The sequence below is a fragment of the Rattus norvegicus genome, chromosome 5 (genome assembly GCF_021556685.1).
Source record: "Rattus norvegicus strain SHRSP/BbbUtx chromosome 5, alternate assembly SHRSP_T2T, whole genome shotgun sequence".
NCBI lineage: Eukaryota > Metazoa > Chordata > Mammalia > Rodentia > Muridae > Rattus > Rattus norvegicus.
Window position 1 is genome coordinate 82,829,399 of NC_141538.1, and position 26,450 is coordinate 82,855,848.

The 26,450-nt window shown below is 43.7% G+C and overlaps 1 protein-coding gene and 1 pseudogene across 1 annotated transcript; both read right to left on the minus strand.

Moving 5' to 3' along the window:
* Positions 1–1,591: 1,591 nt before the first annotated feature.
* Tnfsf15 (TNF superfamily member 15) lies at positions 1,592–22,875 on the minus strand. The gene is given in 4 exon segments (NM_145765.2): positions 1,592–7,257; positions 10,510–10,548; positions 11,529–11,571; positions 22,625–22,875. Coding segments are annotated over 4 exon segments (759 nt in total). The 5' UTR covers positions 22,847–22,875; the 3' UTR covers positions 1,592–6,802.
* On the minus strand, positions 15,715–16,085 carry LOC148005848 (U6 snRNA-associated Sm-like protein LSm6 pseudogene; annotated as a pseudogene).
* Positions 22,876–26,450: the final 3,575 nt, after the last annotated feature.

Consider the following 26,450-nt stretch of genomic DNA (forward strand, 5'->3'; position numbering starts at 1 on the left):
GGATAACTTTGAGCCCTGTTCAGAACAGAGAAGAAAATGGAAACTTACAGAGCCAAATTGCAACCACTGGGCAACATTAGTGATGATTATTATTGAGATGGGATCTGTGTATGTAGGGTGGGTAGATGGCAGATAAATACAGACTGTGATCACACTAGCTCACAGCCATAATGGTGACATCAGTCCTTTGGAATGGGGAATCTCATCTGTCCTGGGTGTCCCCCGTAGGTGACTAGGCTGACGCTGGAAAGAAGGTGAATGGCTTCAACTATTTGCTCTCCCAGGTTCTGGGGATGAAGAGTCCTTTTGAAAATCTGCTGGAAAACTTGTTTTTGGCGACCTACATTAGGCGTTCATCACTATTTTCCTCTGGAAAATGGAAATGAGTTTTCACTGGTATTAGCTTACAGTGATTCATTTTATGCTACAAGGATAAAGAACAAATTGTTCTCTGTCATTCCCAGGGATGGGCACAAAGGAATGAGAAGGGAACTGACCTCCAGAAGGACCAAGAGCCTTTCCCAGGCTCATTAGGAAGGAGATTGTGAGGCAGATGCTTCAGAGCAGAGCCTTAATCTCCCTACCCTTTGTGTCTGATTTTACCTGTAGAGGTAGAGATAAATTTTCTGATATGTGATTTTTTTTCTAACTCTTAAAAAATGTCAGTTTAATGCTGGGCATGGTGGGGCATTCTTTTCAGTCTCACTGCTTAGGAAGAAGAGGCAGGAGGATCTCTCTGAGTTTGAGGACCTCTTGGTCTACATAGTGAGTTCCAGGACAGCCATGGCTATATAGAGAGACCCTGTCTTCATACCTCCAAGAAACAGCTGGCAATTTAAAATAGTTCACATTAATTCCCAGTGAGCCCCAGAAGTGAACTGGTACCAGAAGTCCATTGCTCTGGGAAATGGGCAGAAATGGATGTCTTGAATCCTTTTGATTATTATTATTATTTCTGACAGAATCTCATTTTGCAGCTCAGGCTGGCCTTGACGTCATGTTCCTCCTGTCTCAGGCTCCTGAGTTCTGCAGTGACATGCATATACCCTAAGGCTAGCTGTATTTGAGTTCTTCCATTGTGGTTTGGGTACAAGTCTATGCATAGATTTGTGAAAGTGCATGTGCCTGTAGGCCAGAGGATGTTACCTGGGTGTCTGTCTCTATCACTTTCTACCATATGTATATGCGTGCGTGCATGCGTGCGTGCGTGTGTGCGTGTGTGCGTGTGTGTGATGGTTGATGTCAATAATCTTCCCCAATTGTTTTCAATCTTGCTCAGTGGGTGCAGGATCTCTCAGGTGAACCCAGAGCTCACTGACACAGCTCGTCTCAGCAGCTTGCTTTAAGGATCCCTGTTTTACCTTTCAAAGCTGGAGATATTGATAACTGGTACTCCCACCAGATATTCATGTAGCTTTAGGGAATCCAAACTCTATATTCTCTTGCTTCTATCATAAACACTTTAATGTCTTTGCCATCTACACAGCCCCTAGATGCATTTTTAAAAGAATCCCAAAGTTATCCTTGGAAAATAATCCAGAAAGAAATTAAGTGAACTGATTAACAAAAGAATTGAAACAATCAAAATTCTGTAGCCTTCAGTGTCAGTTTATTAAATTACAACCATTACATATGTTAACATATATAATTTTTCATTTACAGACATTAGAATTCATACATGGGATGCGTACTAGTTAATTATATACCCAACAACATACAATATGCATTTTTACCATGGTGATGTGACGTTTTAACATAAAACATACAACCAATGAAAGCACATGGGGCTTATCAATAAAATCAGGCGAACACCTACATCTGTTCAGCCTGTATACCCTCTGAAACAAAAGAGGGGCACGAGGTGTGTCTTAATGACTTTAAGACGAAAATCACATAAGTTTGCTTATCTGTTTACTTACTACTGTGAGCCTCCTTCATCTTGTGTGCGCACAGCAGAGTAGGACTTGCCTGTTATGGACCCTCTTGGCATGACAGTAACTGGGTGTGACAGGTGCTCAAAATAAAATAAAATAAAAAACTACTAAACAATCCATGGATCAAATTGAAAGGCTGTTGAGTGTGGTCAGGGGTAGGAAGTCTAGTTTTAGCCTCAAGACACCATCGAGCTACTGCTCAACACCAGGCTTCATAGGTTCCCTCTCCTAGCCTGTGTTTCTTCATTCTTGAAGAGACATAAGTTTGGATGGCAGCTCATGTTAACTTTAAAATCCCGTGACATTTTTCTCTACAGGCCAAGCCCCTAGAGTTGGTGAGGGAACAGATTACTCTTCTAGTTCTTTGGGAACCACTGAACTCTGGGCAGGGCTCTCAGTTTTGTCATGATCAAATAGAAGTCCACCAAAGGGTGGCCACATGGCTATAGATTTGGAGAAGGAATTCTTTGGATTAACCCCTCCCATGACCTCCATGATGCAATGGTTTCCACAAAGCTTTCTTTTTGCTTGACCCTTTCCAGAGACTACAAGAAAAATAATCCCTAAAGCTACAAGAAAAAAATCTATTTAGGGTCAGAAAATTGGTTTTAGGGATGAAACCAGAGATGTGACCACCATGTGTAAGCAGTCTCCTTGCTCTTCTACGTTGCCCCATGAATACTCAAAGATATTTCTGACTTCAATTTCTCCTTTAACTGAATCAAATTGAGTGCCACTTGCCAAGAGTAGAATTCTGGCTATTCCATTAAAAGAAACTTGTGAGTCTCCTCACAAGCTATATCTACAAGATGGGTAGATGGAAGAGCTGGGGGTAAGTGTGTTACGGAGCCCGGGAAGTTTTAACAGTAGTAGAATAGTGCAAGGCATGAATACAGACGCTCTGATCTAATACTGTCACTGCTAGTAAACTAGCCAGAGGCTAGCAGGCAATATCTTGGAACACTGCTAATATTCAGGACAATACTGCAAGCTTAAATAAAATACGACTGAAAACAGCAAAACACGCCCAGTATTCTCTAAGCACTAATAAAAGCAGGGGATTTTGAGGCCAGACATATCTGCATATATTTTGCAAGGGACAGAATATAAATAAACCTGCTTTAGCAATTAATTCCCAATGTCACAATCATGGAAACCTGATTGAGTCAGAGCTTGAGAGAAATACCATGCAAGAGAGAGCTGGCAATGGCTGTGCCTTGTGCACAGTGAACTCGTGGGGCTTCCACAATCCAGAGTAGTTGACAGGCACAAACTTGAAATTTCCCTTGGAGTGATGTAGCTTGTAGCAGAATGAATCCAAGGCTCTGGCATGTTCTCTGTTGAGTAGATTCTGACATGCACTGAGAAACAACATGGTACAAGTACACTTTCCTTTTTCCCCACTGTACCTTAGAAAATCAACAAATCCACCTTAGAGATTACAGCCTAGGAATTTGTGTTCTGTGAAACAGATGTAAAAACAGCTAAGGTAAAAATTCAAGTGACCTATTCTGCATGCTGATTATGCCTTTTGCTGTGAACATAGACTTTTCAAAGCACCTCTAGGCTGTCCATAAAGTCCTAACATTTTCAAAGGTGTTCATGTCAGAATTTGAGGCCAGTAAATAACAGTCTCTTTGAGAATGTTGTCTCAATGCTGGCTCTCACCACAGGGCACTGTATCCTGACACTCCCCTGGGCATTGATTTATGGGAAACTGCCCTTGATTAGCTAGTTTGTTTTTTTTTTTTAAAAAAAAGAAAAAGAAAAAGAAAAAAGAAAACCACTTAAGTGGAAATTCAAACCATTTTGTTAATGATTGTTCTTTGTCAAATGCACCCATGTTCATAATAAGAAAGTATCAGTGTGTCTCAAGTTAGCTAATTAATTAGCTAATACAACCAGAGTGATTAAAAGCTCCACAGATGATGGAGATGCCAATCTGTTAGAACGAATGGATCTGAGACTAAAATAATTTATGTCTCTGTCTTCAGGGCAAGCAAGTACTAGGTAAATATTTATAGACTTGATTTGAGTTAAGCAACCTTTGAGACAGCATTCTCGCTAAATTAACTATTTTCCAAAACATATACCTCCTGATCCAAATCCATGAATATATTACCTTATCTCTAAGGACCAGCCTGTGGTCTTCTTCTTCTTTTTTTTTTTTTAATTAAAGCAAGGTCTTGTTTTGTAGACTAGGCTTTCTTGAAAATCACAATTTAGCCCAGGCTCTCCTCAAACTCATGACAATCCTCCTGGCTCAGACTCCCATCGGCTGGGATTACAGATGTATGCCATTGACTCCATCACGTATTCTTAAAACTATTTTTTCCATTTTGATTAAAAAAAAACCCATCATGCTCCTGTTTGCTATGGAAATGCTGGTTTGAGTCCAATATGTCAGGGACAAAGCCTCAAGCACCTTTGGATATCAGGAAATTCCTGTCTTGGATAAATTTCCAAGCCATCTAGATCACTTCTGGGCAGCTTTGAAGGGTGTTGGCACAAAGCTTGGGTTTAGTGGAGGAGGTGACCGGGTCACCCTGACTGCTTTTGGGCAAGTCTTTTCCCATAACTCTATGTTGCTCAGTGTTCTCATGCACCCGGAAGATAAACGTGGGCAGAGAGAGCATCTCACTCTCCTTTCTGACCTCGGAGCCAGACTGGAGTCATTGACAAAGCATCCTTAATTGACCAATGAACATTACTCTCAGGGTTTTAGACCTAAGCAATACCTCTTCCTCCTGGTCACCAAGTCTGCCCAGCTTCTTTCAGGTGTGATTTTCCCCTATGAAGAACAGGGGTGGGGGTGACCTCACTTTTCCCTGTGTTCTCACTGAGGCCTTTTTCAAGAAGTTGAAGACAGCAAAAGGACCAATGTAAGCCAGCTTAGCAGAAGTTAGATATTATACAACCTAGGTTTGGTAGGCAGTGGAGATGAATTTTGTAACAAATTATTACACAACAAATTTTGTTCAGCTACTACTACTCTACCAGTGGTTGTGAGGGAGCCACACTACCCAGCACTACTAATTTTTCCTAGCAGATGGCTCAGCAGTTATTTGGGGCCAAGTTTACCATCCGACTCCTTTGTGGCATCTGCCATCACATGAGCACTTCTAACAGAGATGTGGAATTGGAAGGAACTGACCACAGTTCACACCCACGTTTTATTCACCTGGTGGGATGTTGAATTTGGTCATGGAATCAAGCATCACTGTTAAAATATTATTGATCTTGTAAAGGTCACACAATAGGTCACATTATATCAAATGCATGAAGTTAATGTGCCTTCTTCTAATGGCCTCATTTGGTCTTGAAAAATGAATAAATTTTTGCTGAACAGACCAGTCAAGCAGCTAAAAGACCATGGTCACCCCCTCTTATCTCTGTTAGTATTAGAAAACCACACTAAAGAAATGAAACCAAGGAAGCACAGTAGGACCTCATCCTCCAAGTTCTCCTCCAAGAAGAGGCTTTGTCTGGGTTGGTTAATTAATTCCATATTTAAATCCTTTTGAATATTTTAAGGCAAAAATACCCATACAGCATTCTTCATTTAAAGCTGCAAACCAAACTTGAGAGCAGATCCAGATAGACTTCTCCAGATTTGATGATTGACACTTTGTTGGTTGTCGGAGAATAAGTACATTGAATCCTGGCATGAATCAAGTGTTCATACAGTGGTCCATTCCACCAGATATCTGTCTCTAATTTCCTTCAGTGTCTCTATCAGCTGGCTAGCCTACCCTGGACAGCAACAGAGAGAACATTTTCAGGAACGCTGTCTTGCATGACTTGAAATTTTTCTTTAAACTTTGCTTTAACATTTATTTATTTAGTTAGTATATGCATGCCATGGCATTTGTGTGAGGGTTGAGGATAGCTTGTGGGAGTCAGTTCTCTCCTTCCAGCTTTTGGGTTCTGGGAAGTCAAACTCGGGGTCTCAGGCTTGATAACAAGCACCATTACTTGCAAATCACCTTGATGGCTGACTTGAAGTTAGTCTTTGGAACATTCTGAGTGGTAGTTGATTAGGAAGTATGCATTGAGAATTCATTTAGTTTTTAAGTAAATTTGACTTTCTCTTCATGGTCCTGTGGACTGAGTGCCCAGAGCAGAGTAGGTACTCAAGAAACACAGTCTCACAACAATAAAAGTGTTCTATGTTCCATGTGCATGTGGAATTCCTACTGGCATGTTTGGATATTAAAGAATGCATTCAGAAGAAAGGTGAGCTTGCTCCGGCACAGCAGAAAACCATTTCCTTTTTGGAGAATATTCGTGAAAATACCAGTTCTTTTCTTTTTCCTTTCCTTTTCTTTTTGTCTTTTCTTTGTTTTTCTTCATTTCTTTGTTTCTTTGGGTTTTTTTTTGTTGTTGTTGTTGTTGTTTCTTTCTTTCTTAGTTTTTAGGTTAGGCACAAAAGAATGTTGAAATGCAAACAAAAGACTTTTGCCTCTGGAGGAATTAAATCGTTTTCTCAGACTTTCTTTGCATTCTGTCCTTAACTCTTGGACTGAAGTAAGTTTATTATCAAATTCAGCTATAACTGAACTGCTGGTTCAGAGAGGTCTAGGACAGAGGGCACCGTGAGACCAGTAGATTTGTGCCATTGGATGATGGGTGTTTGAATTTTTAAAACCCAGCAGGTCTCTATCAACCAGGAGCTGTTCTGAGTTCTTCATTTACTATTTCAGTCCATAAGGCATATAAGGATCAACTTTGGGTTCCTAAATTATATAGCTAAACCACTGTTCCCTATCCCTGATCCCTCTAAAGCCCCTGTTTATAGTTCCATATAAGCAAAGGAAATTGGGAAGTAGAAGGCAGGAAAACCCCGTGGAATGATGGTTGCTTCCTCCTCATATCAAGAAGGCTCCAAAGAAAGTTTTATCTTCTTTTGTGTAATCCACCAAGGAGATGTCACTGACATTTACCATCAGCCTGTCCCCTTCTTCCAAGGAGAACATGGCCCCAAGGTAGATGGGCTGAAACCAGTTGCTGCTTATTTCACACACAGACTTGGTCCCTGTAAGGAGGTGGGCAGGCTCAGGGTAGCTGTCTGCTACCTTGGTGATAACCACAGTGATGGAGTCTGGCTTTTTTGGCCGTCTCACCCTGCTGATGTCACCACACTCAGATGTGGTTCCTCGGAATGTGATCTGGGAGTAGATGAAATAGTCTCCTGACTCTGGGATCACCAGGAATTTGTTGGTGTAGTTCATTCGGTTCTTGGTGAAGGCCATCCCTAGGTTATTCTCCCAGTGTAGAGCAGCCAGTTCATTTTTCAGATGTGGTACAGGAGTTTGTCTCATAACTGCAAATACAGAAAGAGAAGTTTAATTGGCACAGATTAGAACCTGTGGTTTTGATACCTGGGGTAACAGAATAAAGTCTTGGGTTATTTTTATGTCTGTTTCTCTCTCTCTCTCTCTCTCTCTCTCTCTCTCTCTCTCTCTCTCTCTCTGCTTATGTGTGTTTGTGTGTTTATGTTGTATCGACACATGTGCATGCAAGCACATGTGCGTGTGGAGGCCAGAAATAGAAGTTCCACATTTTGATATAGGGCTCACCAATTTGAGGAGACTGGCTGGCCAGAAAGTTCTAGGCATCTGCCTGTGTCTGTCCCACCAGTCTTAGGGATACAGGCATAAGTAACTGTGTCTAGATTTTCAAGTAGGTTCTGCTGATCCAAGATTAACTCCTCCTGCTTGCATAGCAGGCACTTTATACACTGAGCCATCTTTCCAGCCCCTGCCTCCTGCACTCACATTCCTTGGTGACCCTATGAGGTAAAGCAATCTTTTTCACAGTCAGAACTTTGCCATTCATGATAATTTAAGTGGCTCTGGGGCATGGCCACTCATATTTGGATCACTTTAAAAGATTTTCTTATTTACCAATTGTTGTTCTACATGGGTACAGTAAAAGTTAAGAAATCCTCTTACTTTGCTGTGTACCTAAACAGAATTTGCTGCTAAGTTGGCTTACCCAGGATAAGGCCAGACAGCAGGCCCTCTCGGTGCTTATTCCTGAAGCCATGTATAGATTTTTTTCAATGCTTCATCATTCTTACACAAATTTAGCATTTTACATTAGATTGGACTGACTGCCAGAGCTCCTGGAAACAATTATCCACCGGTATGGAATCTACAACTGTACTCTCCTCTCTTCCCTCCCTCTAGAAAAATTCCTTTTGCATAATGTGTCATCTTACTGAATCTGTGTTTGTTTTTATTTGGCATGTCTTTCCTTTGGGGAAAAAAGATAAATAATACTTGTAGGAAGAATTAAAAGAGGTGTAAAAACCCATGACTATTAGGGAATACATTAATCCTTACTAACTTTCTTGTTTAGAGAAGCTCTGTTCCAAAGGAAAGAGGGAGGGAGGAGAGAGGTGGGAGGGACAAAGGAGGAGGAAGGAGAATGAGAGGGAGAGAGAAGGAACAGGAGGAGAGGGAGAGGGAGGGGAGGAGGAGAGGACGGAGAGAGGGGGAGAGGGAGAAAGAGAGAGAGGGAGAAAGAGAGAGAGGGAGAAAGAGAGAGAGGGAGAGAGGGAGAGAGCTCATGAGAGGGAGAGCTCTAGTAACCAACCCTGTCATTACATCACAATGCTGTAGTCCAATGTCACAAAACAGGCCGTAATCAATAATGCATTACCTGGGGACATGTTGGGACCAGAGACTCAGAACATTTTGGCAATTCTTCTCCCACAGTGACAGGGCCAAATATAAGTCAGTGCAGTAGATTTGTAGAATGCAAGGAAGCTGGGCTTTGGGCCACTTGGGCCAAGTACCAAGTCTGATTCTGCACCATGCAAAGCTCTTTAACCATCTGTGCAGCTTGTTTCCCTCCTCTGTGCCTCAGTGTCTCAACTGGAAGCTGAGGCTAGGGTTCTTTAGAGCCCTGTTCTGAAGATTAAGTGGGCAGAACAAATGGGACCATTTTATAGATTACCATAAAGTGGGTACAGCTGGGATAATTTTTCCTGTTCAAATAAAGCAGCATGTTTCATTTAGAGAGATTAAAGAGTAAGCTTGTGTCATTTTTATGTGTTATATATTCTTATGCTTGCATCACTCCTAAATATACATTCTATAAAACATATTAGCCAATGATTTATGAAATATGCCTGTAGTTAAAGGAAATGAATAGAACCAAACTCGATTCAAACCACTGATGTCAAATAGGATAATTCGCAAGAAAACTGTTACTTTTAGAGGCAACAAAAACATCTTAATCCCCTATAACTATTTTAAAAACTCACAGCGATCACCATTATACACTGATACTATAGTTTGGGGATAGCTTCTGTTTTAAGGAATAATTTAATAACTTGTGCATGCAATGGGTGACCAGAAACCTAGATCTTGGATTTTCTTAACCTATGGGGTGTGAGCATCAGAAAACATGTATTCGCAATGGTCTTAGGAACAGAGGCATAGCGCAGTAGCAAAACTATAGTTATGAAATAGCAACAAAAATAATTTTGTGCTTGGGAGTTGCTACCACATGAGGAACTATATCAAAGGATCACAGCACTAGGAAGGTTGAGAATTAATATAATCTAAGATATCTTTCCTATCGCTGACTGGTCTAGGATATTTTATGCAAGCTTAGCACATGGCCTGAATGGGTGTGGAATCCTCGAGTCTCTACATTAAATGGCTCTTGGAAAGCTCTGGGGCTTCCGTCTTTAGCGGTCTCTGTCTCTTGACTGTGAATGATACAGTGATTGACATGACTTCAGATGATGCATAAACCCATCCTACTGTGTCTGCAGAGAGACAAGCCCTGTTGCACTAAATGCAATGAGTGGAGTTAGCTTAGCAGATGTTGGAGTTCAGATAGGAAGCATGTTGCTTGGTTTGAATTTTCCCACTACCTACCCATCTGACTTAGAACACGTCAAATCGATGTCTGATCCTGAGTTTTTTCAATGTTTTGTTCATGTGTGTAAGTGGTGTGTGTGTGTGTGTGTGTGTGTGTGTGTGTGTGTGTGTGTTCAATTGTCTGTGCCCCTGTGAAAACCAGAAGTTGACATCTAGTACTCTGCTGCTTACTTACCACCTTACTTTTTGAGATAGATCTTGATGGACCAGCTAGTCTGGGTGTCCAGTGAGCTTCTGGGATCTGACTGACTCTGCACCAGCACGACAGACACATAGCAGCATGCCTGGCTCTTTACATGGAAGCTAGGGATCTGGACTCAGGTTCTTAAACAATAAGCATCTCACTTACTGAGCTACCTCTCCAGCCCCTTCAAGTCAGTGCCGGGATCTTTCACCTGTCATGAGATCCAGACGTACTTGAGGGCCCGAGATGGAGGAAAGCCACTTGTGGATGGCCGAGTGTGAGCATGCCAGAGGAAAACAGGAGAGACAGGTAGAATGCTGACTACAGAGGAGAGAGCACCATGAGACAGGGGCCCTTGGATCTCACACAGGGAAGAAATTATCCAAAATCCTTGATCATTAATTCTGTTGCCAGTTTAAAGCCATCGCAGTGGAAAAAAAAACTCTCTCAGATCTATGAACTATGGCGCTTGAGGAAGTACAGGAAGGCTTACTTGTCAGGTGGGCTTTTGGCTTGTCTCTGGAAGGTGTGTCTGTAACAGGAGGAGAAATATGCTTTGAGTAATGGGGTAACAGACTGAAGAGCATCTGCAATGGAAGAGGAACATCAATCCTACACACTGCGGTTCAATTCCATGCCTTGGGCTTTGGATTGTTACATGATATCTGTAGGATACACCACTGGGGATGTGGGGGGCTCAGGAGTAAAAGTCTTAGGTGCAAAAGGACCTTGGGCAAGTTGCCTAGTCTGGACTCCATTCTCCTATCTCTAAGATGGGCACAGTAATCTTTACCTTGAATGTCCCCATGGTTCTTTGTTCTTAGGGCCAAATAAACCATGGCTCATTGTTTCTTCTTCTAGGCTATTCTGTGAGGGCTAGATGATCTTTCAGAGTCTTTATGGTCCTTTTACTATATCCACTGAGGAGTAAGGATAACTCAGCTGAGAAGGGATGTGGAGCGGGCATGACCCACTCAATCGATTCATGACCTAGACAAATCCTTTTCCATTTCTGCGTTTTTTTCTCATTAGTCTTTGAGAAGGATGTTATCATTTCATGTTGATTTTTGTATTAAAGTTAAACAGGTTCTACAGTGATAAAGATGGCCTTAACTATAAACAGCAAAAGCTATTATTTACTTCTGTTGTTTTGGGAACTGCTCTCATCCCTGAATAGGGGTTGACCAATTTCATCTATACTCACCTTGCCAGAAAGGTTAACTACCATCAGAGGTGACTGATGGTAGGCCAGTTGGAATGATCTGTCTGAAAAACACATTGCCTAGCATATCCCTGAGCTGGGAGTTTAGATTCAGATCACAGTTCATACATGCGGTCAGAGCACTGTTTTGCCTTCTTAGCAATGAGGGAGGAGCCTCACTATTCTCTAGGTCTACATCTCTTGGCTTGGCAACTTGGCAACTATAGACCCACCTCCAAGGGCATGCATACTAAAACTGTCAGCAATGTCCTTATCCCCCACAAGGAAAGACATCAAAGATGAATACTTACAAACTGGTTGTGCTGAAGGGGCAGACCTCTCTTCTGTCACGGTCTGTTGAGAAAAAAGTATCGTTCAGCCTATTTAGAACCCTTCTTAACTCAAAATCCCACACAGCTGCCTATAAGACTCTGCTGTGTCTAAGCCTTGGTCCTCTGCTGGGAGGGGAAGAGCATTGGAATATCTCAGTTGGTAAAAATCTTACATCTCAGCTCTGCACTTCTTTTCTAGAGACCCCCAATGGCCTTCCTTTCTTCTGTCTTTGTCTCTTAGCTTGAGAGCGTTTCCTGCTGTATCTGAGGAGATTTCTGCATCCTGTCACTGCTTGTAGTAAACAAATTAGAGGTTACTTTATTTTTCCCTCACTATTTTGAAGGTTGGAACTGTTCTTGTTATTGATATATACTGATTGTGCATCATGAAGGACTTTGTGAAGACACTCATAATCCACTATATCATATATTCTGACCATATTCACCCTCCCATATTCTGTTCTGCTTCCCCCTTTCCCCGCCAGCTGCTCTTTTTCCCCAAGATAATCCTGCATTTAATCCCGTGCAATCCACCTCTCTGTAGCTGTATTTATATTGTCTGTATCCATCTCTCCCTATAAATGATTGTACATAATTGAGGATCCACATGTGAAGGGAAATACAGTTTTATTTGTCGCTCCAAGTCTTAAGATATTACTCAGATAAAGAAATGAATACCTCCCATTCCCATCAGCTTTGCATTCGTACTGGTTTCCACAGAACGCATGAAGAATTCTTCCACTATCACAACCCTAGTTCCTGAGTCATCTTAGATTTTCCATGATAGAAGGAAAGCAACTGTCTTGGAACCAGATAGACATGCATTTGGATTGTGGTCCTGTCCTTTGTCAATGGTAAGTTCTTGTGAAAGACACCCTTTTCTCTGAGTTTTGTGTATCCACTTATAAACTGGAGATACTAACACCCCCAAACCTAAGTGACTTGCAGAGTCGAGGTGAAGATAATAAGAAAATGCCCCAGTCAGTTCAAAGGACCTGGGAAAACACAAGAACTACCATTCACAGGCCTGAGCACAAGGCTCTGGAACAAGGCAGGCTCCCAGCTTACTAACAATCACGCCGTTTTCACACACTTGCGTGCCTTTGCAAGACAGTTCTCTGACTTGGATCTTGTAATTACACAGCCCCCATTAACATATTACTTCCTACTTACTTCCTACTACCATGGACCTCTCATCTATGCCTGCAACTTAAAATTTACATGTGTACAGCACATTTGTGCTTGTGACTGAGGGGCTGTAACTGTGTGAGAGCAGGGGAGCAGGCTCTAACACAGGAGACTGTGCGTCAATGCGTCCAGGCCCTGCCTCCTGCTCTCTGGGTCCTCCTGCAGCTGCTTGGCAGACCTTCATGCCTTTGGTTTCTTCCTTTTGTCTATTTATAGCTTCTCTCTAGAGGGCTAACTAGGGAGGATTCTATTATGACCAAGATTCTATTGTGCTCATAATGTGTTGGTGGCTCCTCATGCCTTTCACAACATAGTTCTATTTTTTTTAAATTATATTTTATTTATTTTGCGTATGTGTGACTATGCATAGTCTGTGTATGGAAGTCTGAGGACAGCTTGTGTTAGGTCTGTTTTTTCACTTTCACAGTGAGGATTCTAAGGCAAGTGCCTTTACCCATTGACCCCTCCTCCCACTGCCCCACAGTTCTATCTTATCCTGACACCCCATATTCCACTGGTCACCTCTCTTTTTAGCGAGTGTTTGCTCTTTAATATGTCCTCTGTGTTTCCAGTTGTGAGAGGAAACCAAAGTGTTCCTCAGTCAATAGATTTAAAAGTACAAAGAGTGCAGTTGTTGCTTATTTGTGCTGGCAGCACATCCTTCAGCCTCATGAAACACTCTATATAGATTCTATCCATATTCCCATAGTAACAGCGGGGCTTGCCGAATATCCTCCATTCCCACGTGTGGGGGAACAACATGTTAACTCCGGTCAGCTGACTTCAAAATGTCAAGATTGAAACTCTGCCCTTATAGCTTATGGACAAGCTCCTGACGTGTTGAGGCAGAAGGCATGAGAGTCAGTGTGGTGATAGCGGGGCAAGCTCAAGATTCACTAAACAGATGGCTGATCCAGAACTGTGGGGAGCTGTGGAAATCAGTCTGTACAGAGGCTTACAGGTCGTGTGCATGTTAGTCAGGTGATGAAGGACGAATAGCCACGCTGGAGAAGGTTAACAGCATGTACAAGAAGGAGGAGGGTCAATTGCACATGGGGGCAGCTGGTAAGGCTAGGGAATGAAGACATTATAGATATTCATTCACCCAGCATATTGAAAAGCCTAGCCAATTGCTGGGAAAGCTGTCTCACATTAATACATTTGCTGCCTTGAGATGTATTCCCAGAAGTGGCTTGGTTTCTCTCTGGTGCCTGAATTGCTATGGAGAGAGTTGGTAAAAGAATTGGTTATTTGGTGAGGCAGAAAGTGGGAAGTGGGGAGAAAATTGGGGAGGTCGTGAATCTCCTCATGGTAGAGAAAGGTATACCTGTCTTAGTTGGAGTTCTCTTGCTTCACTTACTTCTCTGTTGGGAAACCATATCACTCACCTTGCTTATTTTGGACTGAAGGGACACTCAGCAAAAGTTTTGGAGTGTTCCTTTTTGACTAAGAATTCTAGGGCTGTGACCTGGTACCTGGGCTATGCACACAAGTTCCTGGTGGACCTGTTGGACTTTTATTACTCAGACACATTTTATTTATATATATGGTTGGGATGCATGGGTTTTAGTGGTTCAGACTGCCACTAGGTATGAAGGCTGAGCCAGCTCCCCCACTGGAAGGTATTGAAGACCATACCACTCCCAGAATCTGAAGGAAAACCATGGGCTGGGACTCTCTTTTCCTTTCCTTCACTGATTTTTTTAAAAATAATGCCTGCTGTAGAGAGGAAGCTACTGTGATAGGGCACAACAACGGTGAGGTGAGAAGGGCTGGGACAGTCGTTTGTCTAGGGAAAGATTCAAGAACCAAGCTGTCCTACTGCGTACATTCCAGATGGTGGTTGGCAACCCCAGGACAATTAGACATCCTTCCTGTTCTCTATGTGTGGTTCCTTCAAACACTTCTAGATGACTCTGTGGTTCTGAGGAGCTCCCAAAGACTGCTGTATTTGTCTCCAAATCCAAATGGACCCTGGCTCCAGGCCACACCTCAAGAATTGGACATTTCCCCTTAACATGACTTTTCACGCCACGGGCTGAGAATCAGAATCCAATTCTATTTCTTGTGGTAGTGCTTTCTGTAGGAGACTTTGCTAGGCACAGTGTCTTGTCTGCTCTTACCACTCTATCTCCAGCATGCAGGGAAATGCCCACTTCTTTACTGGAGTAGGGATCTGCCAAGGGTGAAGATCTCAGGCCTTGGGAAGTCAGAGGCAGAGAAGCATAGGTAATGGGGCAAAGCTAGGATTCAGTGACTTTAGCTAGGGCTTCACAGCTCAAAAATCTAGGAGACAGGTATTTTTGCCTAGATTGAAACTTTTGGAACGTGGGGAGATTGCTCAGCACTTGCTGGCCTTGCAGATGACCCAGGTTCAGTTCCCAGCATCTACATGGTCACCCCCAGTCATCTGTAGAGACAGTTTTAGGGGATCTGATGTTTTTTTTACCTTCTTGGGCACCAGGTATGCATGTGATACACATACACATGCTACCAAAACACTCACACATAAATAAAATAAGCAAATCATTATCAGTCTCGTCATCGTCAACCACAAGAAGCAAACACTATCTTAACAACTTAAAAGGTGAGTAGCAATGGCCTGTTGACACCACGGATTCTTGTTTCCCCCAAAGTCTGCATGGAACACAGCTGAGGCTCTGAAAACATTTACTGAGAATTGAAAGGGATGGCCAGAAACCACGTCAGAAAAAAAAAACCCCAAAAATCAAAAAATAAAGTTAATATGCACACTCATGGGCATACATCTTAGTGGGACCGTGGGTGTCAGGACAAGCAGCACTGAAATGTAACTGGTGCTTTCCCCCTCCCTTTCCCCCTTGATTCTTGCAGGTTGTAACACACACTATTCTATGATTTTCTTTCTTTTGTATTTTTTTTGAAAAGCTTAAGATTCAATCTGTAATGTAATACTTCTATCTTATTCCAATGTCAATTAAAAAACAAAACACCCTCCAACAACCACAGAAACAGACTAACTAAGATCATAAGAGAACCAAAAAGATCCATCTCTGAAGAGCAGTGCCTCCCTCCTGGTGTCTTCACGTCCGCCTCTTCTGTGTTCTTATGGATAGCACATTGTTTCTGGAGATGAATGCATCTCCGTTCTTATTCTTCGGCTGTCCGTTTACATACTCCTGTCTGTCCCGGTGCTATATTCATGTAACCATCCAGGCAGGCCAAGACCCCTCAATAACCCATGGCAGAAATTAATTTCACCACAACTGGCCAGCCCATGATCTGCCTTAAGAAGTCACTAGGTGTTTGCTTCCGCAGACTCATTTTTAACAATGCGGCTTGGGTAGCTCATCACCATTTCACCTGTCATGGCCCCGGGCTCATCTTGCATCCAGATCCAGAACCCTCACAGGCCAGGCCTCCTCAGTCCCGTGAGCCAAAACCAGAAACAGCCCTATTCTATGATTTTTCTTTCTTTTTTTGGCATGTTGACTAGTAGTGACCCCTGGCTTAGACTGTCTGTGTCCTTTGATTTACATATTTCTTGATCCAGTCTTCTTTTTTAAACTGGGCAGAAAAAAGGCTGGGGTAAAGGGGGAGCCTCTTAGCCATGTGCTCCTGCCTGCTGGGCTGCGTCCTGGGGCCTGGTGTGTGAGCATTTTAATAGTCTGTGCAAGCTGACGTCACTACAGGTGTTTAAAAGCCATAAGAAAGTACTGACAGTCAAAGGTAGGGAGAGGAATCTGAACCTTTGGAGCAAATTCATATTCTGACACATATGCCAGGATCCGATAAGCATTATCAGGGGACACAACGTAAACAAGTTTGTGGTTGGCCTTGGAGATTTCCTGGCATTCCCCCAGAAAAATCCCTGTAAGTAGATATTAATTAATGATCCACTTAGCCTTCCCTCCCACTTCTGGAGTCACCTGCCCCATTGTCTCTGTTCACAAACAGGAAATTCTATTCATTTCTTGCCGTCATAAACCCTGCAATTGAAAAGACATTCGTGTTTTATGACCCACAACACTTCTCTCCGTCTGTCTAGGGGAAATCAGTGTGTTTGAGGCTTCCTTTCCCTGTAGTCTCACAAGGATAAATACAACTGGAAATGGCATCTTTTGCGGTCACGTCGTTGCATCAGCCTCTGTATTGGCCTGGACCAGTCCAGGGTTGCCATGGTATATATTTGATCTGGCACAGAGCAGAGAGTCAGGGGTTTGCAGCAGAGCAAATGTGGAAATTCCGACTTTGTTATTTCTTGACTCCTGAGTCTGGCACACTAGCTGACCCCAGTGATTCTTTCCTGGCAGGCCTATGCTCCTGGCTCAGGGAAGCCACTCTTAAAGTCCATATCAGTGCATCTCATTTCCCTCTTTCTTTGGGCCCAAGCACTCCTCTTAGACTGTGGTGTCTTCACTTTCTCTTGGGTTCTACAACTTTGGCTGTAAACAGAATTTTCCCTTGGGTCTGTTTTCTGAGAACTGGCAGATTTTAGACTCTGTTAGGAGTCTGGGGTGACTTTTTTCCTTTCTCCAGACAGACACTGTGTAGGCTTCATAGGTCCATAGTTTACTTCTGGACTCTGCCTTCTCGGAACACAAATGTGGAGAGGAAGCAGAATGGACCAGTGGCCACTTTAGATCCTCAGCTTGCTGCTGCTGTCTGCTTCTGGGTGGCATGAGATTCAGGCTGCGAGACAACATCACGCAGTGCTAGAGCTGTGGTGTCTGGCACTCTGAGGTGGCTGGGTGAGGACGTGGGAGTTTACTAAGCTAGATTGGTGCAGGCTTACCTGAGGGACTGACAGCGTGGCTCAGGATGTGACCGGTATGTGCTGCAGCCCTGACCAACTAGAATGAGCTGCAGCTTGCTCTCTTCTTTCTTCTGTCTTTGAAACGCCACTGCCTTCCCTGCCAGCCGCTTCCAGCCTAACTTTTGGGGATAAGCTACTCTTCCGTGTGGGGCTTCCTTGGGTTATAGCAGGGGTGAATCCACTGTGGGAGCGACATGCGTTTGGGTCTTTCATCTCACTCGTTTGTGTCTTGTAGACAACGATGAGGATCGTAGCTATTGTTCGCCTTTAAAACAGGAAGAACAACTTGGGCACGATAAGAGGCCCATCCAAGGTGGAGTGGGTAGGGAAATCCTCTGGGTGGCGTCCCTTTTTTGCCTATAACTTTCTGGATGCCTTGCAGACTTCCCACGATAGTCCGAGGAAGAAGGCACATTCATTCCCTCGTTTTATGGGCGGAGAGTCTGAGGCCTAGGGAAAGCGGTTCTATTTCCCGGTACTTCATCCCCACTTTGTCAGGAAAACACAGGCGGATGTCTTGGCAAGTTGCCACTGTGTATCTTTCCAAGTGGAAATAGAGTTAGCATTTACCCATCATTTACTGCATCCCAGACTTTCCTGGGGTGTGGGGTAATTAGATGAGGTAGGAGAGGGAATACAGGAAACAGTGGAGTCTTGCAAGGGCTTTTGAGAAGGGTGGAGAAGTGAGATTAAAGGGCCCTGAGGTGAACGTGGGGAGAGTCTGTGAGGAATGTATAGATGCAACAGGAGCACGGCACTGAGCAGGAAGCCCTACCACACAGCCGGGAGACTTACGGTCCAGAATTCAGTACCATCTATGCCTTGTGTGCAGCTGAGATTTAGTGTCCTGAGCCAGGGTGGCGTGAGGTTAGGGTAGGAACAAAGACCTGGCCTTAGGGCGCCAGTTCCAGAGGGGGTAGAACATCTGTTCTGGGGCAGTGACAACGATTCAGGCTCCTGGAGGATACCTGAACCATGGTCAAATGCTATCCATAAAGAGTGGTTTCAGGGAAGAGGTTGTGGTGATAGGGCAAGACTGGAGTGCACGAGGAGGCACAGAGATACCCATAAGTCGGAAAAGCTCTGCAGCACACAAGCTACTCTCTGGCCTGCAATGTCAAATTCCACAGTAGGCAGGGAAGTTGTGCTCTGTGAAGTAATCTCTCCGAGCAGGGGATTTCCCTGGTCAGCATGATGTAAGTGCTGTTCTTGGCTAATCCCCACCACGGGAGACACCTTACATACCTTATTTCTAATTACCTGCATTTCATACAGAGGCAAGCAGACAAGAGAAGGGAGACGACATACTAGTGGTCAGCCTAGAATTCAGACTGGGGTTGAGATTTCAACTCATGACCCACGACTTTCCAAGACATCATCCTAGTGTCTTCCACAAATCTGAAGATCCTAAATCACTACACTACTGTCCTTTCTTAAAACAGGGAACACACACATTTTGTTCAAGGAGTGTTTGCAAACACTTCTTTCCTTCCATGGCGGCTTAGCCTTCCACTTCCCCTCCTTGGACGAGCACAGAAGCACCAATTTCTCAGTTCTTCATGGGACACTCCTTGCATTTATAAATACATACATGTAGATGAATGCTCTCAAAACCCAAGCATGTGCTATTATGTACACGTATGCCTCGAGCCCCTTGCCTCTTTACATTGAATTTATGGATGCTGGGCTGTATCTGCTTGCCCATATAAAACTGCAATCAATCTTTGTACCTCTGATCAGATTGTCTGTCTGGAATGTGCATCACATCTCCGTTTAAGGATTATTCGGTAATAGAAGTATTTGTTTCCCTTCTGGCTTTCCTGAAGGAGGGGTTTTCTAGGTTGGGAGACCATTTTGTTTTTAATTATATTTCCCTGGCACCAGAGTGTCAGGACACTTCTCTGATTCAACCTGCACCACACACACACCCCTGCCCCGCAGCCCTAATTTCCTGCTAAGCTCTGTGTCCGAGGTGGGTGCGTGATTCTCAGAGTGCAGTAGTAGAGTTGGTCTGTGAAACTCCTCACTGGACTGGCATGGGGGTACTGGTAGTGGCCCTGACTTTCTCCATGGCATTGCTGGAAGTTTTCTTCTTGTGGTGTGATATCTGGAACCTAACGCAGTGTGAATGAGCCCCGTGGTCTGAAGGCAGAGCAGGAGGCTCAGGCTGTCTGGTTTTAAGCTTGGATCTGCCTCTGACCAGAGGTACAGGCATAGGTAAGTATCTTCATCCCCCACTCCCACTCAGTTTTTCTATCTGCAAAACAAAGGAATGGCTTACTTCTAAATCAAAAGTAGTCTTTGATGGGGACCTCGGGAACGGCCTTTATTTCACAGGTGCCTTCCTGAACTCTTGCATAAAGCCTTCTTGGAGCCACATCACCCCTGCTCCGTGGCCAGGCGAAGGAACACCAGGACTTTCATAGCTCCCTTTTCAGTGTCCTGCATCAACCTCGAAGCTCCTTGTGGCTCAGGGTCAAGTTTCCCTGGTGGTTGTCTGCTGCCTAGCATAGAGTGCCAATCATATCTCAGGATCCCGGTGCATGTGGTTTAGCCACATTCCAAACATACAAAATGTTCCTGCACGTGTCTCATTAATAATGCCAGCATGCTGACAGAAACACCCTCTTTGGCAGACAAGGAAACAGCTCAAAGATATGAAACCAGGAACCTGTTTGCCACTTGGCCAAAAATGGCGGAGCTGACCGGAGAGCCTCATTTTAGCCCAATTAACTCTCTTTGGATCTCACATTCTGCCCTCTCCTCTGAGTCAGTAATTCTCTCTTAGGAACCCCCAGTTCCATCTCTGTCCTTCTCAGCGTGGCTCCTTCTTGGTGAGGCTAACTAACCTCTTAGCATAGCTGCTGCCTGGCTTCTTTGAGCCATGACTTTTACTTGACTCTGGTGATTGGGATCAAAGGTCTGGAGGGGAAAATGGCTCCCATTCCCTCTGCCTGCACTTTTCTCTGTCCAAACTTTTGCATCCTCCAGTGAGGCCCTTTCCCAGGGTTAGTACCCTACTAACTCTAAAATAGTACTTCTCCATAATCCTAACGCTGTGATCCTTTAATACAGTTCCTTATCTTGCGGTGCCCCCCCCCCCATAACATTATTCTGTGGCTACTTCATAACTGAAACTCTGCTAGTGTTCTAAATCATAATGTAACTATCTGATATGCAGGATATCTGTGCATATGCTACCACTGTGCAGGTTGCGACCTACAGGTTGAGAATCGCTGTTCTAAAACTCCTGTTACATAATCCCAAGGAATTGGTGTTAGCAGCTTCTCAGGCCACTGACCCTGGATGCTCCCAGCTGTTCTGTGTTCCTTCTGTCTGCGCATCTCAGTAAATAGGCCCCCTTAAAGCCCTTACAAGCTGTTCATAAATATTTTCCTCCCGCAAGACCTCGCCGTAAGTGGCCAGCTGCTCCTTTTCAGGACCTGGTCTCTGCAGGCATCCCAGTCTCAGGTCCTTTACTTCTCTGTTTTGATGCACTGAGATGTCCTTTAGTCTGCTTAAGCAATAGTCTCAAGCATCCCTGTGTGCCTTCCCCCCAGGGAGATGGCTTTCTTCATGGTGGGATGGGGGTATTAGGTATTAAAATGGCTCATACCTAAAGCATCTGAGTTGTGAGGAGGGGACCCTGGGGTGTTACTGTTTGTGATGACACCTGGCACCTTCTTTATGATTCTTCCTGTTGGGTCATTTCCCTCTGCCAATTCCTATTTCTACACTGTACCTAGATGGCCTTCTCTGGTTTCTGCCAACATGGGGATTGTAGACAGCATCCTGAGTAATAGGATCCTATTGTGTACCAGGAATTGCTTCGGAGTCCAAGGACTCACAGGTTGCTGGAGGCCACTTAGCCACACTTTGTTCAAGAGCAGCTATCTCAGTATGAGTTGAGAATATCCTTGAGTGCCTCAGTCTGGTGTGTGTGCGTGTGTGTGCGTGTGTGTGTGTGTGTGTGTGTGTGTGTGTGTGTGTGTGTGTGTGTTTCCTGGGATCGATCAGAGCCTGACATCCCATTTTCCAATCCTCCACAGGTCCCTTCTAACAGCAGCAGACTTCCTGGTCTATCTGCACATGTCCACACTTTATAAACCATGGCACGTGGCTGCCTGAATCACTGTTTGTTGACCCTGGTGGAGTAGCAGGAGTTACACATTAGCCCCAGAGTGGCAAATGCCCAGGATTGATTAGAGACCAGGTCTCTAATTAGACTATTTTTTTTTTAGTCCTTAATCTTTGGGACTAAAGTGGAATCAGTCACTATAGGCTGCTTTTCTCCTAAAGAATATTCTTTAAATGACACACGTTGACCTGTTGGATTCTTCCTGCGTGTCCCCAGCTCTGGTTTTGTCACCTCCTCGACACTTTCCCCCTCATTCGATGAGTACCACCTCTATACCCTTGTGGTGGCTAAGCTTCTTTCTAGCCCCAACAAAATCTCAGAGTCAGTAGGTTCTTAGTTGAGCACTGAAAAAAATATTTCTAAACCCAAGAAGAGGAATTGGTTAAATACATTTTATCACACGCGTATAAGAACATAATACAGTCATCCATACATCATGCTGCCATGGAGTCATTATCATAGAAACAATTTTATACTATGTAGAAATCTCAGAGTAATACTTTGTTATAAATAAAAAGGAATTATATACTTTAGGTCATTAATAGTTTACATCTCTCTGGGTTTCTGAATAAGGCTTTTTCTTCATTTCCTTGTCTATGATTTCTGTTGCTTTCCCCTCAATAATCATGCATTATGTAATATAATTTAAGAGCTTTTTGTTTAAGGAAAAGGAATGTTTTCCAAAGTATTGGCACACTATAATTGTAATGACCTAAAAATAAATATCTGGAGTGTGAAGTTATTTTTGCATAAACACGAGATGAAATAATTCAATTCCCTGGAAATGCAGTTAAGAACCAGATTGGACCTTTCTACTTCTCGCTCTCCGGGTCTGTATTTGCTTTGTACAGGGCAGCCACCGGTGTTATTCATGAACAGCTCTGCCCCAAACTGGACTATGTGGCTGTCTGCAGAGAGACCACTGATTCCCTAGGCAAGAGAAAGTCTACTTACCGGAAACATACAGTCTTTTCCGGGGATCCGGAGCTGGCCAGTCATCAGGAGGGTGCTAAGTCCTGCGAGGATGGGAAATGATAACAGGCAGCAGGTGAGAGCCAAACAGGCTTTGCTCCTGGCTGCTAGCCCGGTCCTGGCCTCTCGCCTGTGCCGGCAGCCTTCCGGCAGCATTTCCACTGGGACTGCTTCCCCAAAGCCCAGCCCCAGCTCCTCTGCCATGCTTCTGCTGTCTTGGGGATACTTCTGATGCCTTCTGGCCAGAGAGCCCCCCATTAAATAAGAGAGCAGCTGTCACACCGCGTGAGTTAATGCCCTTCCTCTCCTCCCTTTTTACTCTTCCCTCCCCTTGACGGCCCTCTGCTACCCGCCCTGCCCAGCTAGGGAATGCACCGCCTACAACAGAAACCAAGTTTGGTGTAAGAAAAAAAAAAGAAGAAGGAGAAGGAGAAAGCTTTCCCAAGCATATTTATATACAGTACGATCATGTGCTCTTTCCTTCATTTACAGAAGGAAGTCAGGAAAGTCCCCAGAAGAGGAGATGAAGAATGCATCAAGCCGATGGGTGGGGCAAGTTAAAATGTACCTGCTCCCTGCCCTGGACTGCAGCCAGCTGAGCTGGTCTGGGGAGTGTGTTTCTTCTGGAAGTGAAAGTGAGGGACTGGGAGGTGTGTGGCTTGCAACAGGAAATGGAAATCACGTTTACATCAGCCCTTTGCCAAGAGTCTCCAAGTCTCTTAATCTAATAACAACTCCCTGTCATTGTACACATGGAAGCACTGACAGTCAGAAAGGTACCTGCGCCAGGTAATCCTGGAAGCAAGAGAGCAGAGCCAGGAAGATGGCCATTCTAAGTTAAGGTCAGACATGGGCATTGCCTGTGAAACAGAAGGATATTTCTAACCTCAGTTCCAGCAGAGAATATCTGGTTGTGGTCGTAGTTAGAAGTGACTGTCAGAGAGATAAGGACATGGGCTTCTGTGCTCCTTTGTCCCAAAGTTAACTTAATGCCAGTGGTTTATGTTGGCTGTGGATGGGAGAGGGGTATGGCAGCTGATAAAGGCTAACATTACTAAACACTCGCTTTTTAACTAAATGCTGGGAACTAACCATATCAATCAACTTATTTCATCCTGAGACAACTGTTTTTATTTTTCTTTCTTTTCTTTCTTTTTTTCTCTTTCATTTCCCTTCTTCCTCCTCTTCTTCCTCTTCCTTTTACATACCAAAAGGTGTCCTGAAACTCACTAGGAGGACCAGACTGGCTTCGACTTCAAAGAGACCTTTCTGCCTCACTTCAGAGGAATGAACCCCCTCTAGTGAGGGTGTGAGGAGGCCTTCTGGAACTCAGTCTCCGAGGTAGGGAGGGCTGATGCCAGAGACATGTAGAGGACCCTATACAGAGGTGGGCTACAGAAATCAGGAATCCATTGCCCACGAGTTGGCTTAGCGGGTGCAGGTGTTTGTTACCAAGCCTGATGATTTGAGATTAATATTGGAAACCCACATGGTAGAAAGAAAGACCCAAGTTGTCCTGACTTCTACATATGTCCTGTGACACAGATTCAGGCAGAAAGAAAGAAAGAAAGAAAGAAAGAAAGAAAGAAGGAAAGAAAGAAAGAGTGAATGAATGACTAATAATAAAAGAGGGGTGGGGAGAAAGAATAAAGAAACCAGGAACCTAGAGTGGTCTATGGCATGCCCCTGTTTGGTGGCCTCTTGTGCCTTGAACACAACCCAAATCCTCTCAGTATTTGGGAAAGCTCTTATCCTGGACACTACCTATCAATCCTCCCAGGGCCCAGCCTCATCTCTTCTTATTTTCCCAAGATGTAGATTTTTCCAATCCTCTACAGACTAATGCTCACCTATGGTGTTTTCTCTGCTGTGGAAGCTTCTGTTTTTCTCTTCCTATTCCCATATCCCTATATTCCTTAGCCATACTCAGAAACCTTTCCTGCATCCCTTTCCTCCAGCTGGATATGATACTATCTTCACTGCCCTTGAGGTTCCCATCTTCCCTGACACCCAGTGCTCTGTGTTAGACTCGGTTGGGCTGTTTCTGTCACTTTCATTGTACTACCATCAAAACTGGGAGGGAAGATGCTAAGTCATGCTCTTTCCTGGAGCTGTTCCTCCTGGCTTGGTAGTGGTTACATACTGGTTTCGTACTAAGAACTATTAAAGTGAATTCCATGGAAGGGTGACTTTTATGACCCCTGTTTATCTATGCTTGATTTAACAACCTACTAAGAAATGGATCTTTGAGATTCACCCAAGCCTTTGCCATTGAAGCTTAACATTTCTTTCGATGACAAAGCGCTGTGCCCTGGTACAGATGTTCCAATTTGTTTAACCTTAATCACTGAAGAGCATTTGAGTTATGTCTAGTAATTACGCATAAAACTGTTATGAATATTCATGTACATGTCTTTGTGCAAACTCATTTTAATTCTTTGACATCAGTGACCCAGAGCGGCACTGTTGGGTTGTACGGTGAGCACAGGTTCGTTGTCTAAAAAAAGTGCTGTAGTTGCTTCAGAGAATATTTTATTTTTATCAGCAAAATGTCTGAGATCCAATAGTCCTTTCAGAATTTGGTATTACCACTTGTATTTATTTTAGCCATTTTTTCTTTTTTCTTTTTTTTTCTCGGAGCTGGGGACCGAACCCAGGGCCTTGTGCTTGCTAGGCAAGCGCTCTACCACTGAGCTAAATCCCCAACCCCCATTTTTTTCTATTTGTGTGTGTGTGTGTGTGTGTGTACACAAGTGTCACAGTATGCATGCTGGTGGATATGTATGTGATATATATATATATATATATATATATATGTGTGTGTGTGTATATATATATATATAATGTTTGTGTATACACATGTGCCACAGTATATGTATGCATATGGTGTGTGTACAAACAAGTACCACAATATGTGCATGTGTGTATATGATATATGTATGCATAGATCAGCGGAAAAACTTGGATATCAGTCCTTGCTTTCAGATAGGGATAGCTTGTTTGTCTAGGTCAGCCTAACTGGCCTGAGAACATCTGGGGATTCTCCTTCCTCTGCCTCCTATTTCCCTGTAGACGTTCCAGGATTACAGATGTGCACCACCACACCTGACTGTATGTGAGTTCTGGGAATTTGGAGCCCCCATGTTTAGGCTGCACACTTTACTCACTGAGCCATGTCCCTAGCTCTGCTTTATCCATTGTTTTTCTGATTTGAGATAAGGTTTCTCTGTGTAGTCCTGGAAATTTGGAACTCACTCTGTAGACTGGGATAACCTTGTACTCACAGACATTTGTTTGCCTCTGCCTCCCAAGTACTGGGACTAAAAGTTTGTACCTCCATGCCTAGCATGTTCTAGCTATTCTGATAGATGGGAAGTAGTAACCCATCATGATTTAGTGAGTGATGATGAGAATGTCCTTTTCTGTGTTTGCCTGCTCTGGTAAAAATTCTCTTCAGTGACATAAATATTTATTTCGGGGGCTTAAGTGTTTCTTCTTTTCTGCATTCTCAGAGGATTCAAAAGCACATGGCAGTCCACTTGTTAATAAAGAAGGAACTAATGTGCTCATTAATGAAACAGCAGAAGGTAGGTAAAAATCCCCCACTTTCACAAAGCTCACGAAGCAGTCCCCTGTTGTCTATAGGGAATATGTTTGCATACCTCTGCCAGATGCCTGAAACTACAAACAACCAAATCCTAAGAAGGCCCTCCTCCACCTACAATGTAGCTCATGATAGGGTGAAACCCAGAGAAATCTATTGAAGGCAAAGATATTGTAAGTTGAAATCAGATTTAACAACATTTCA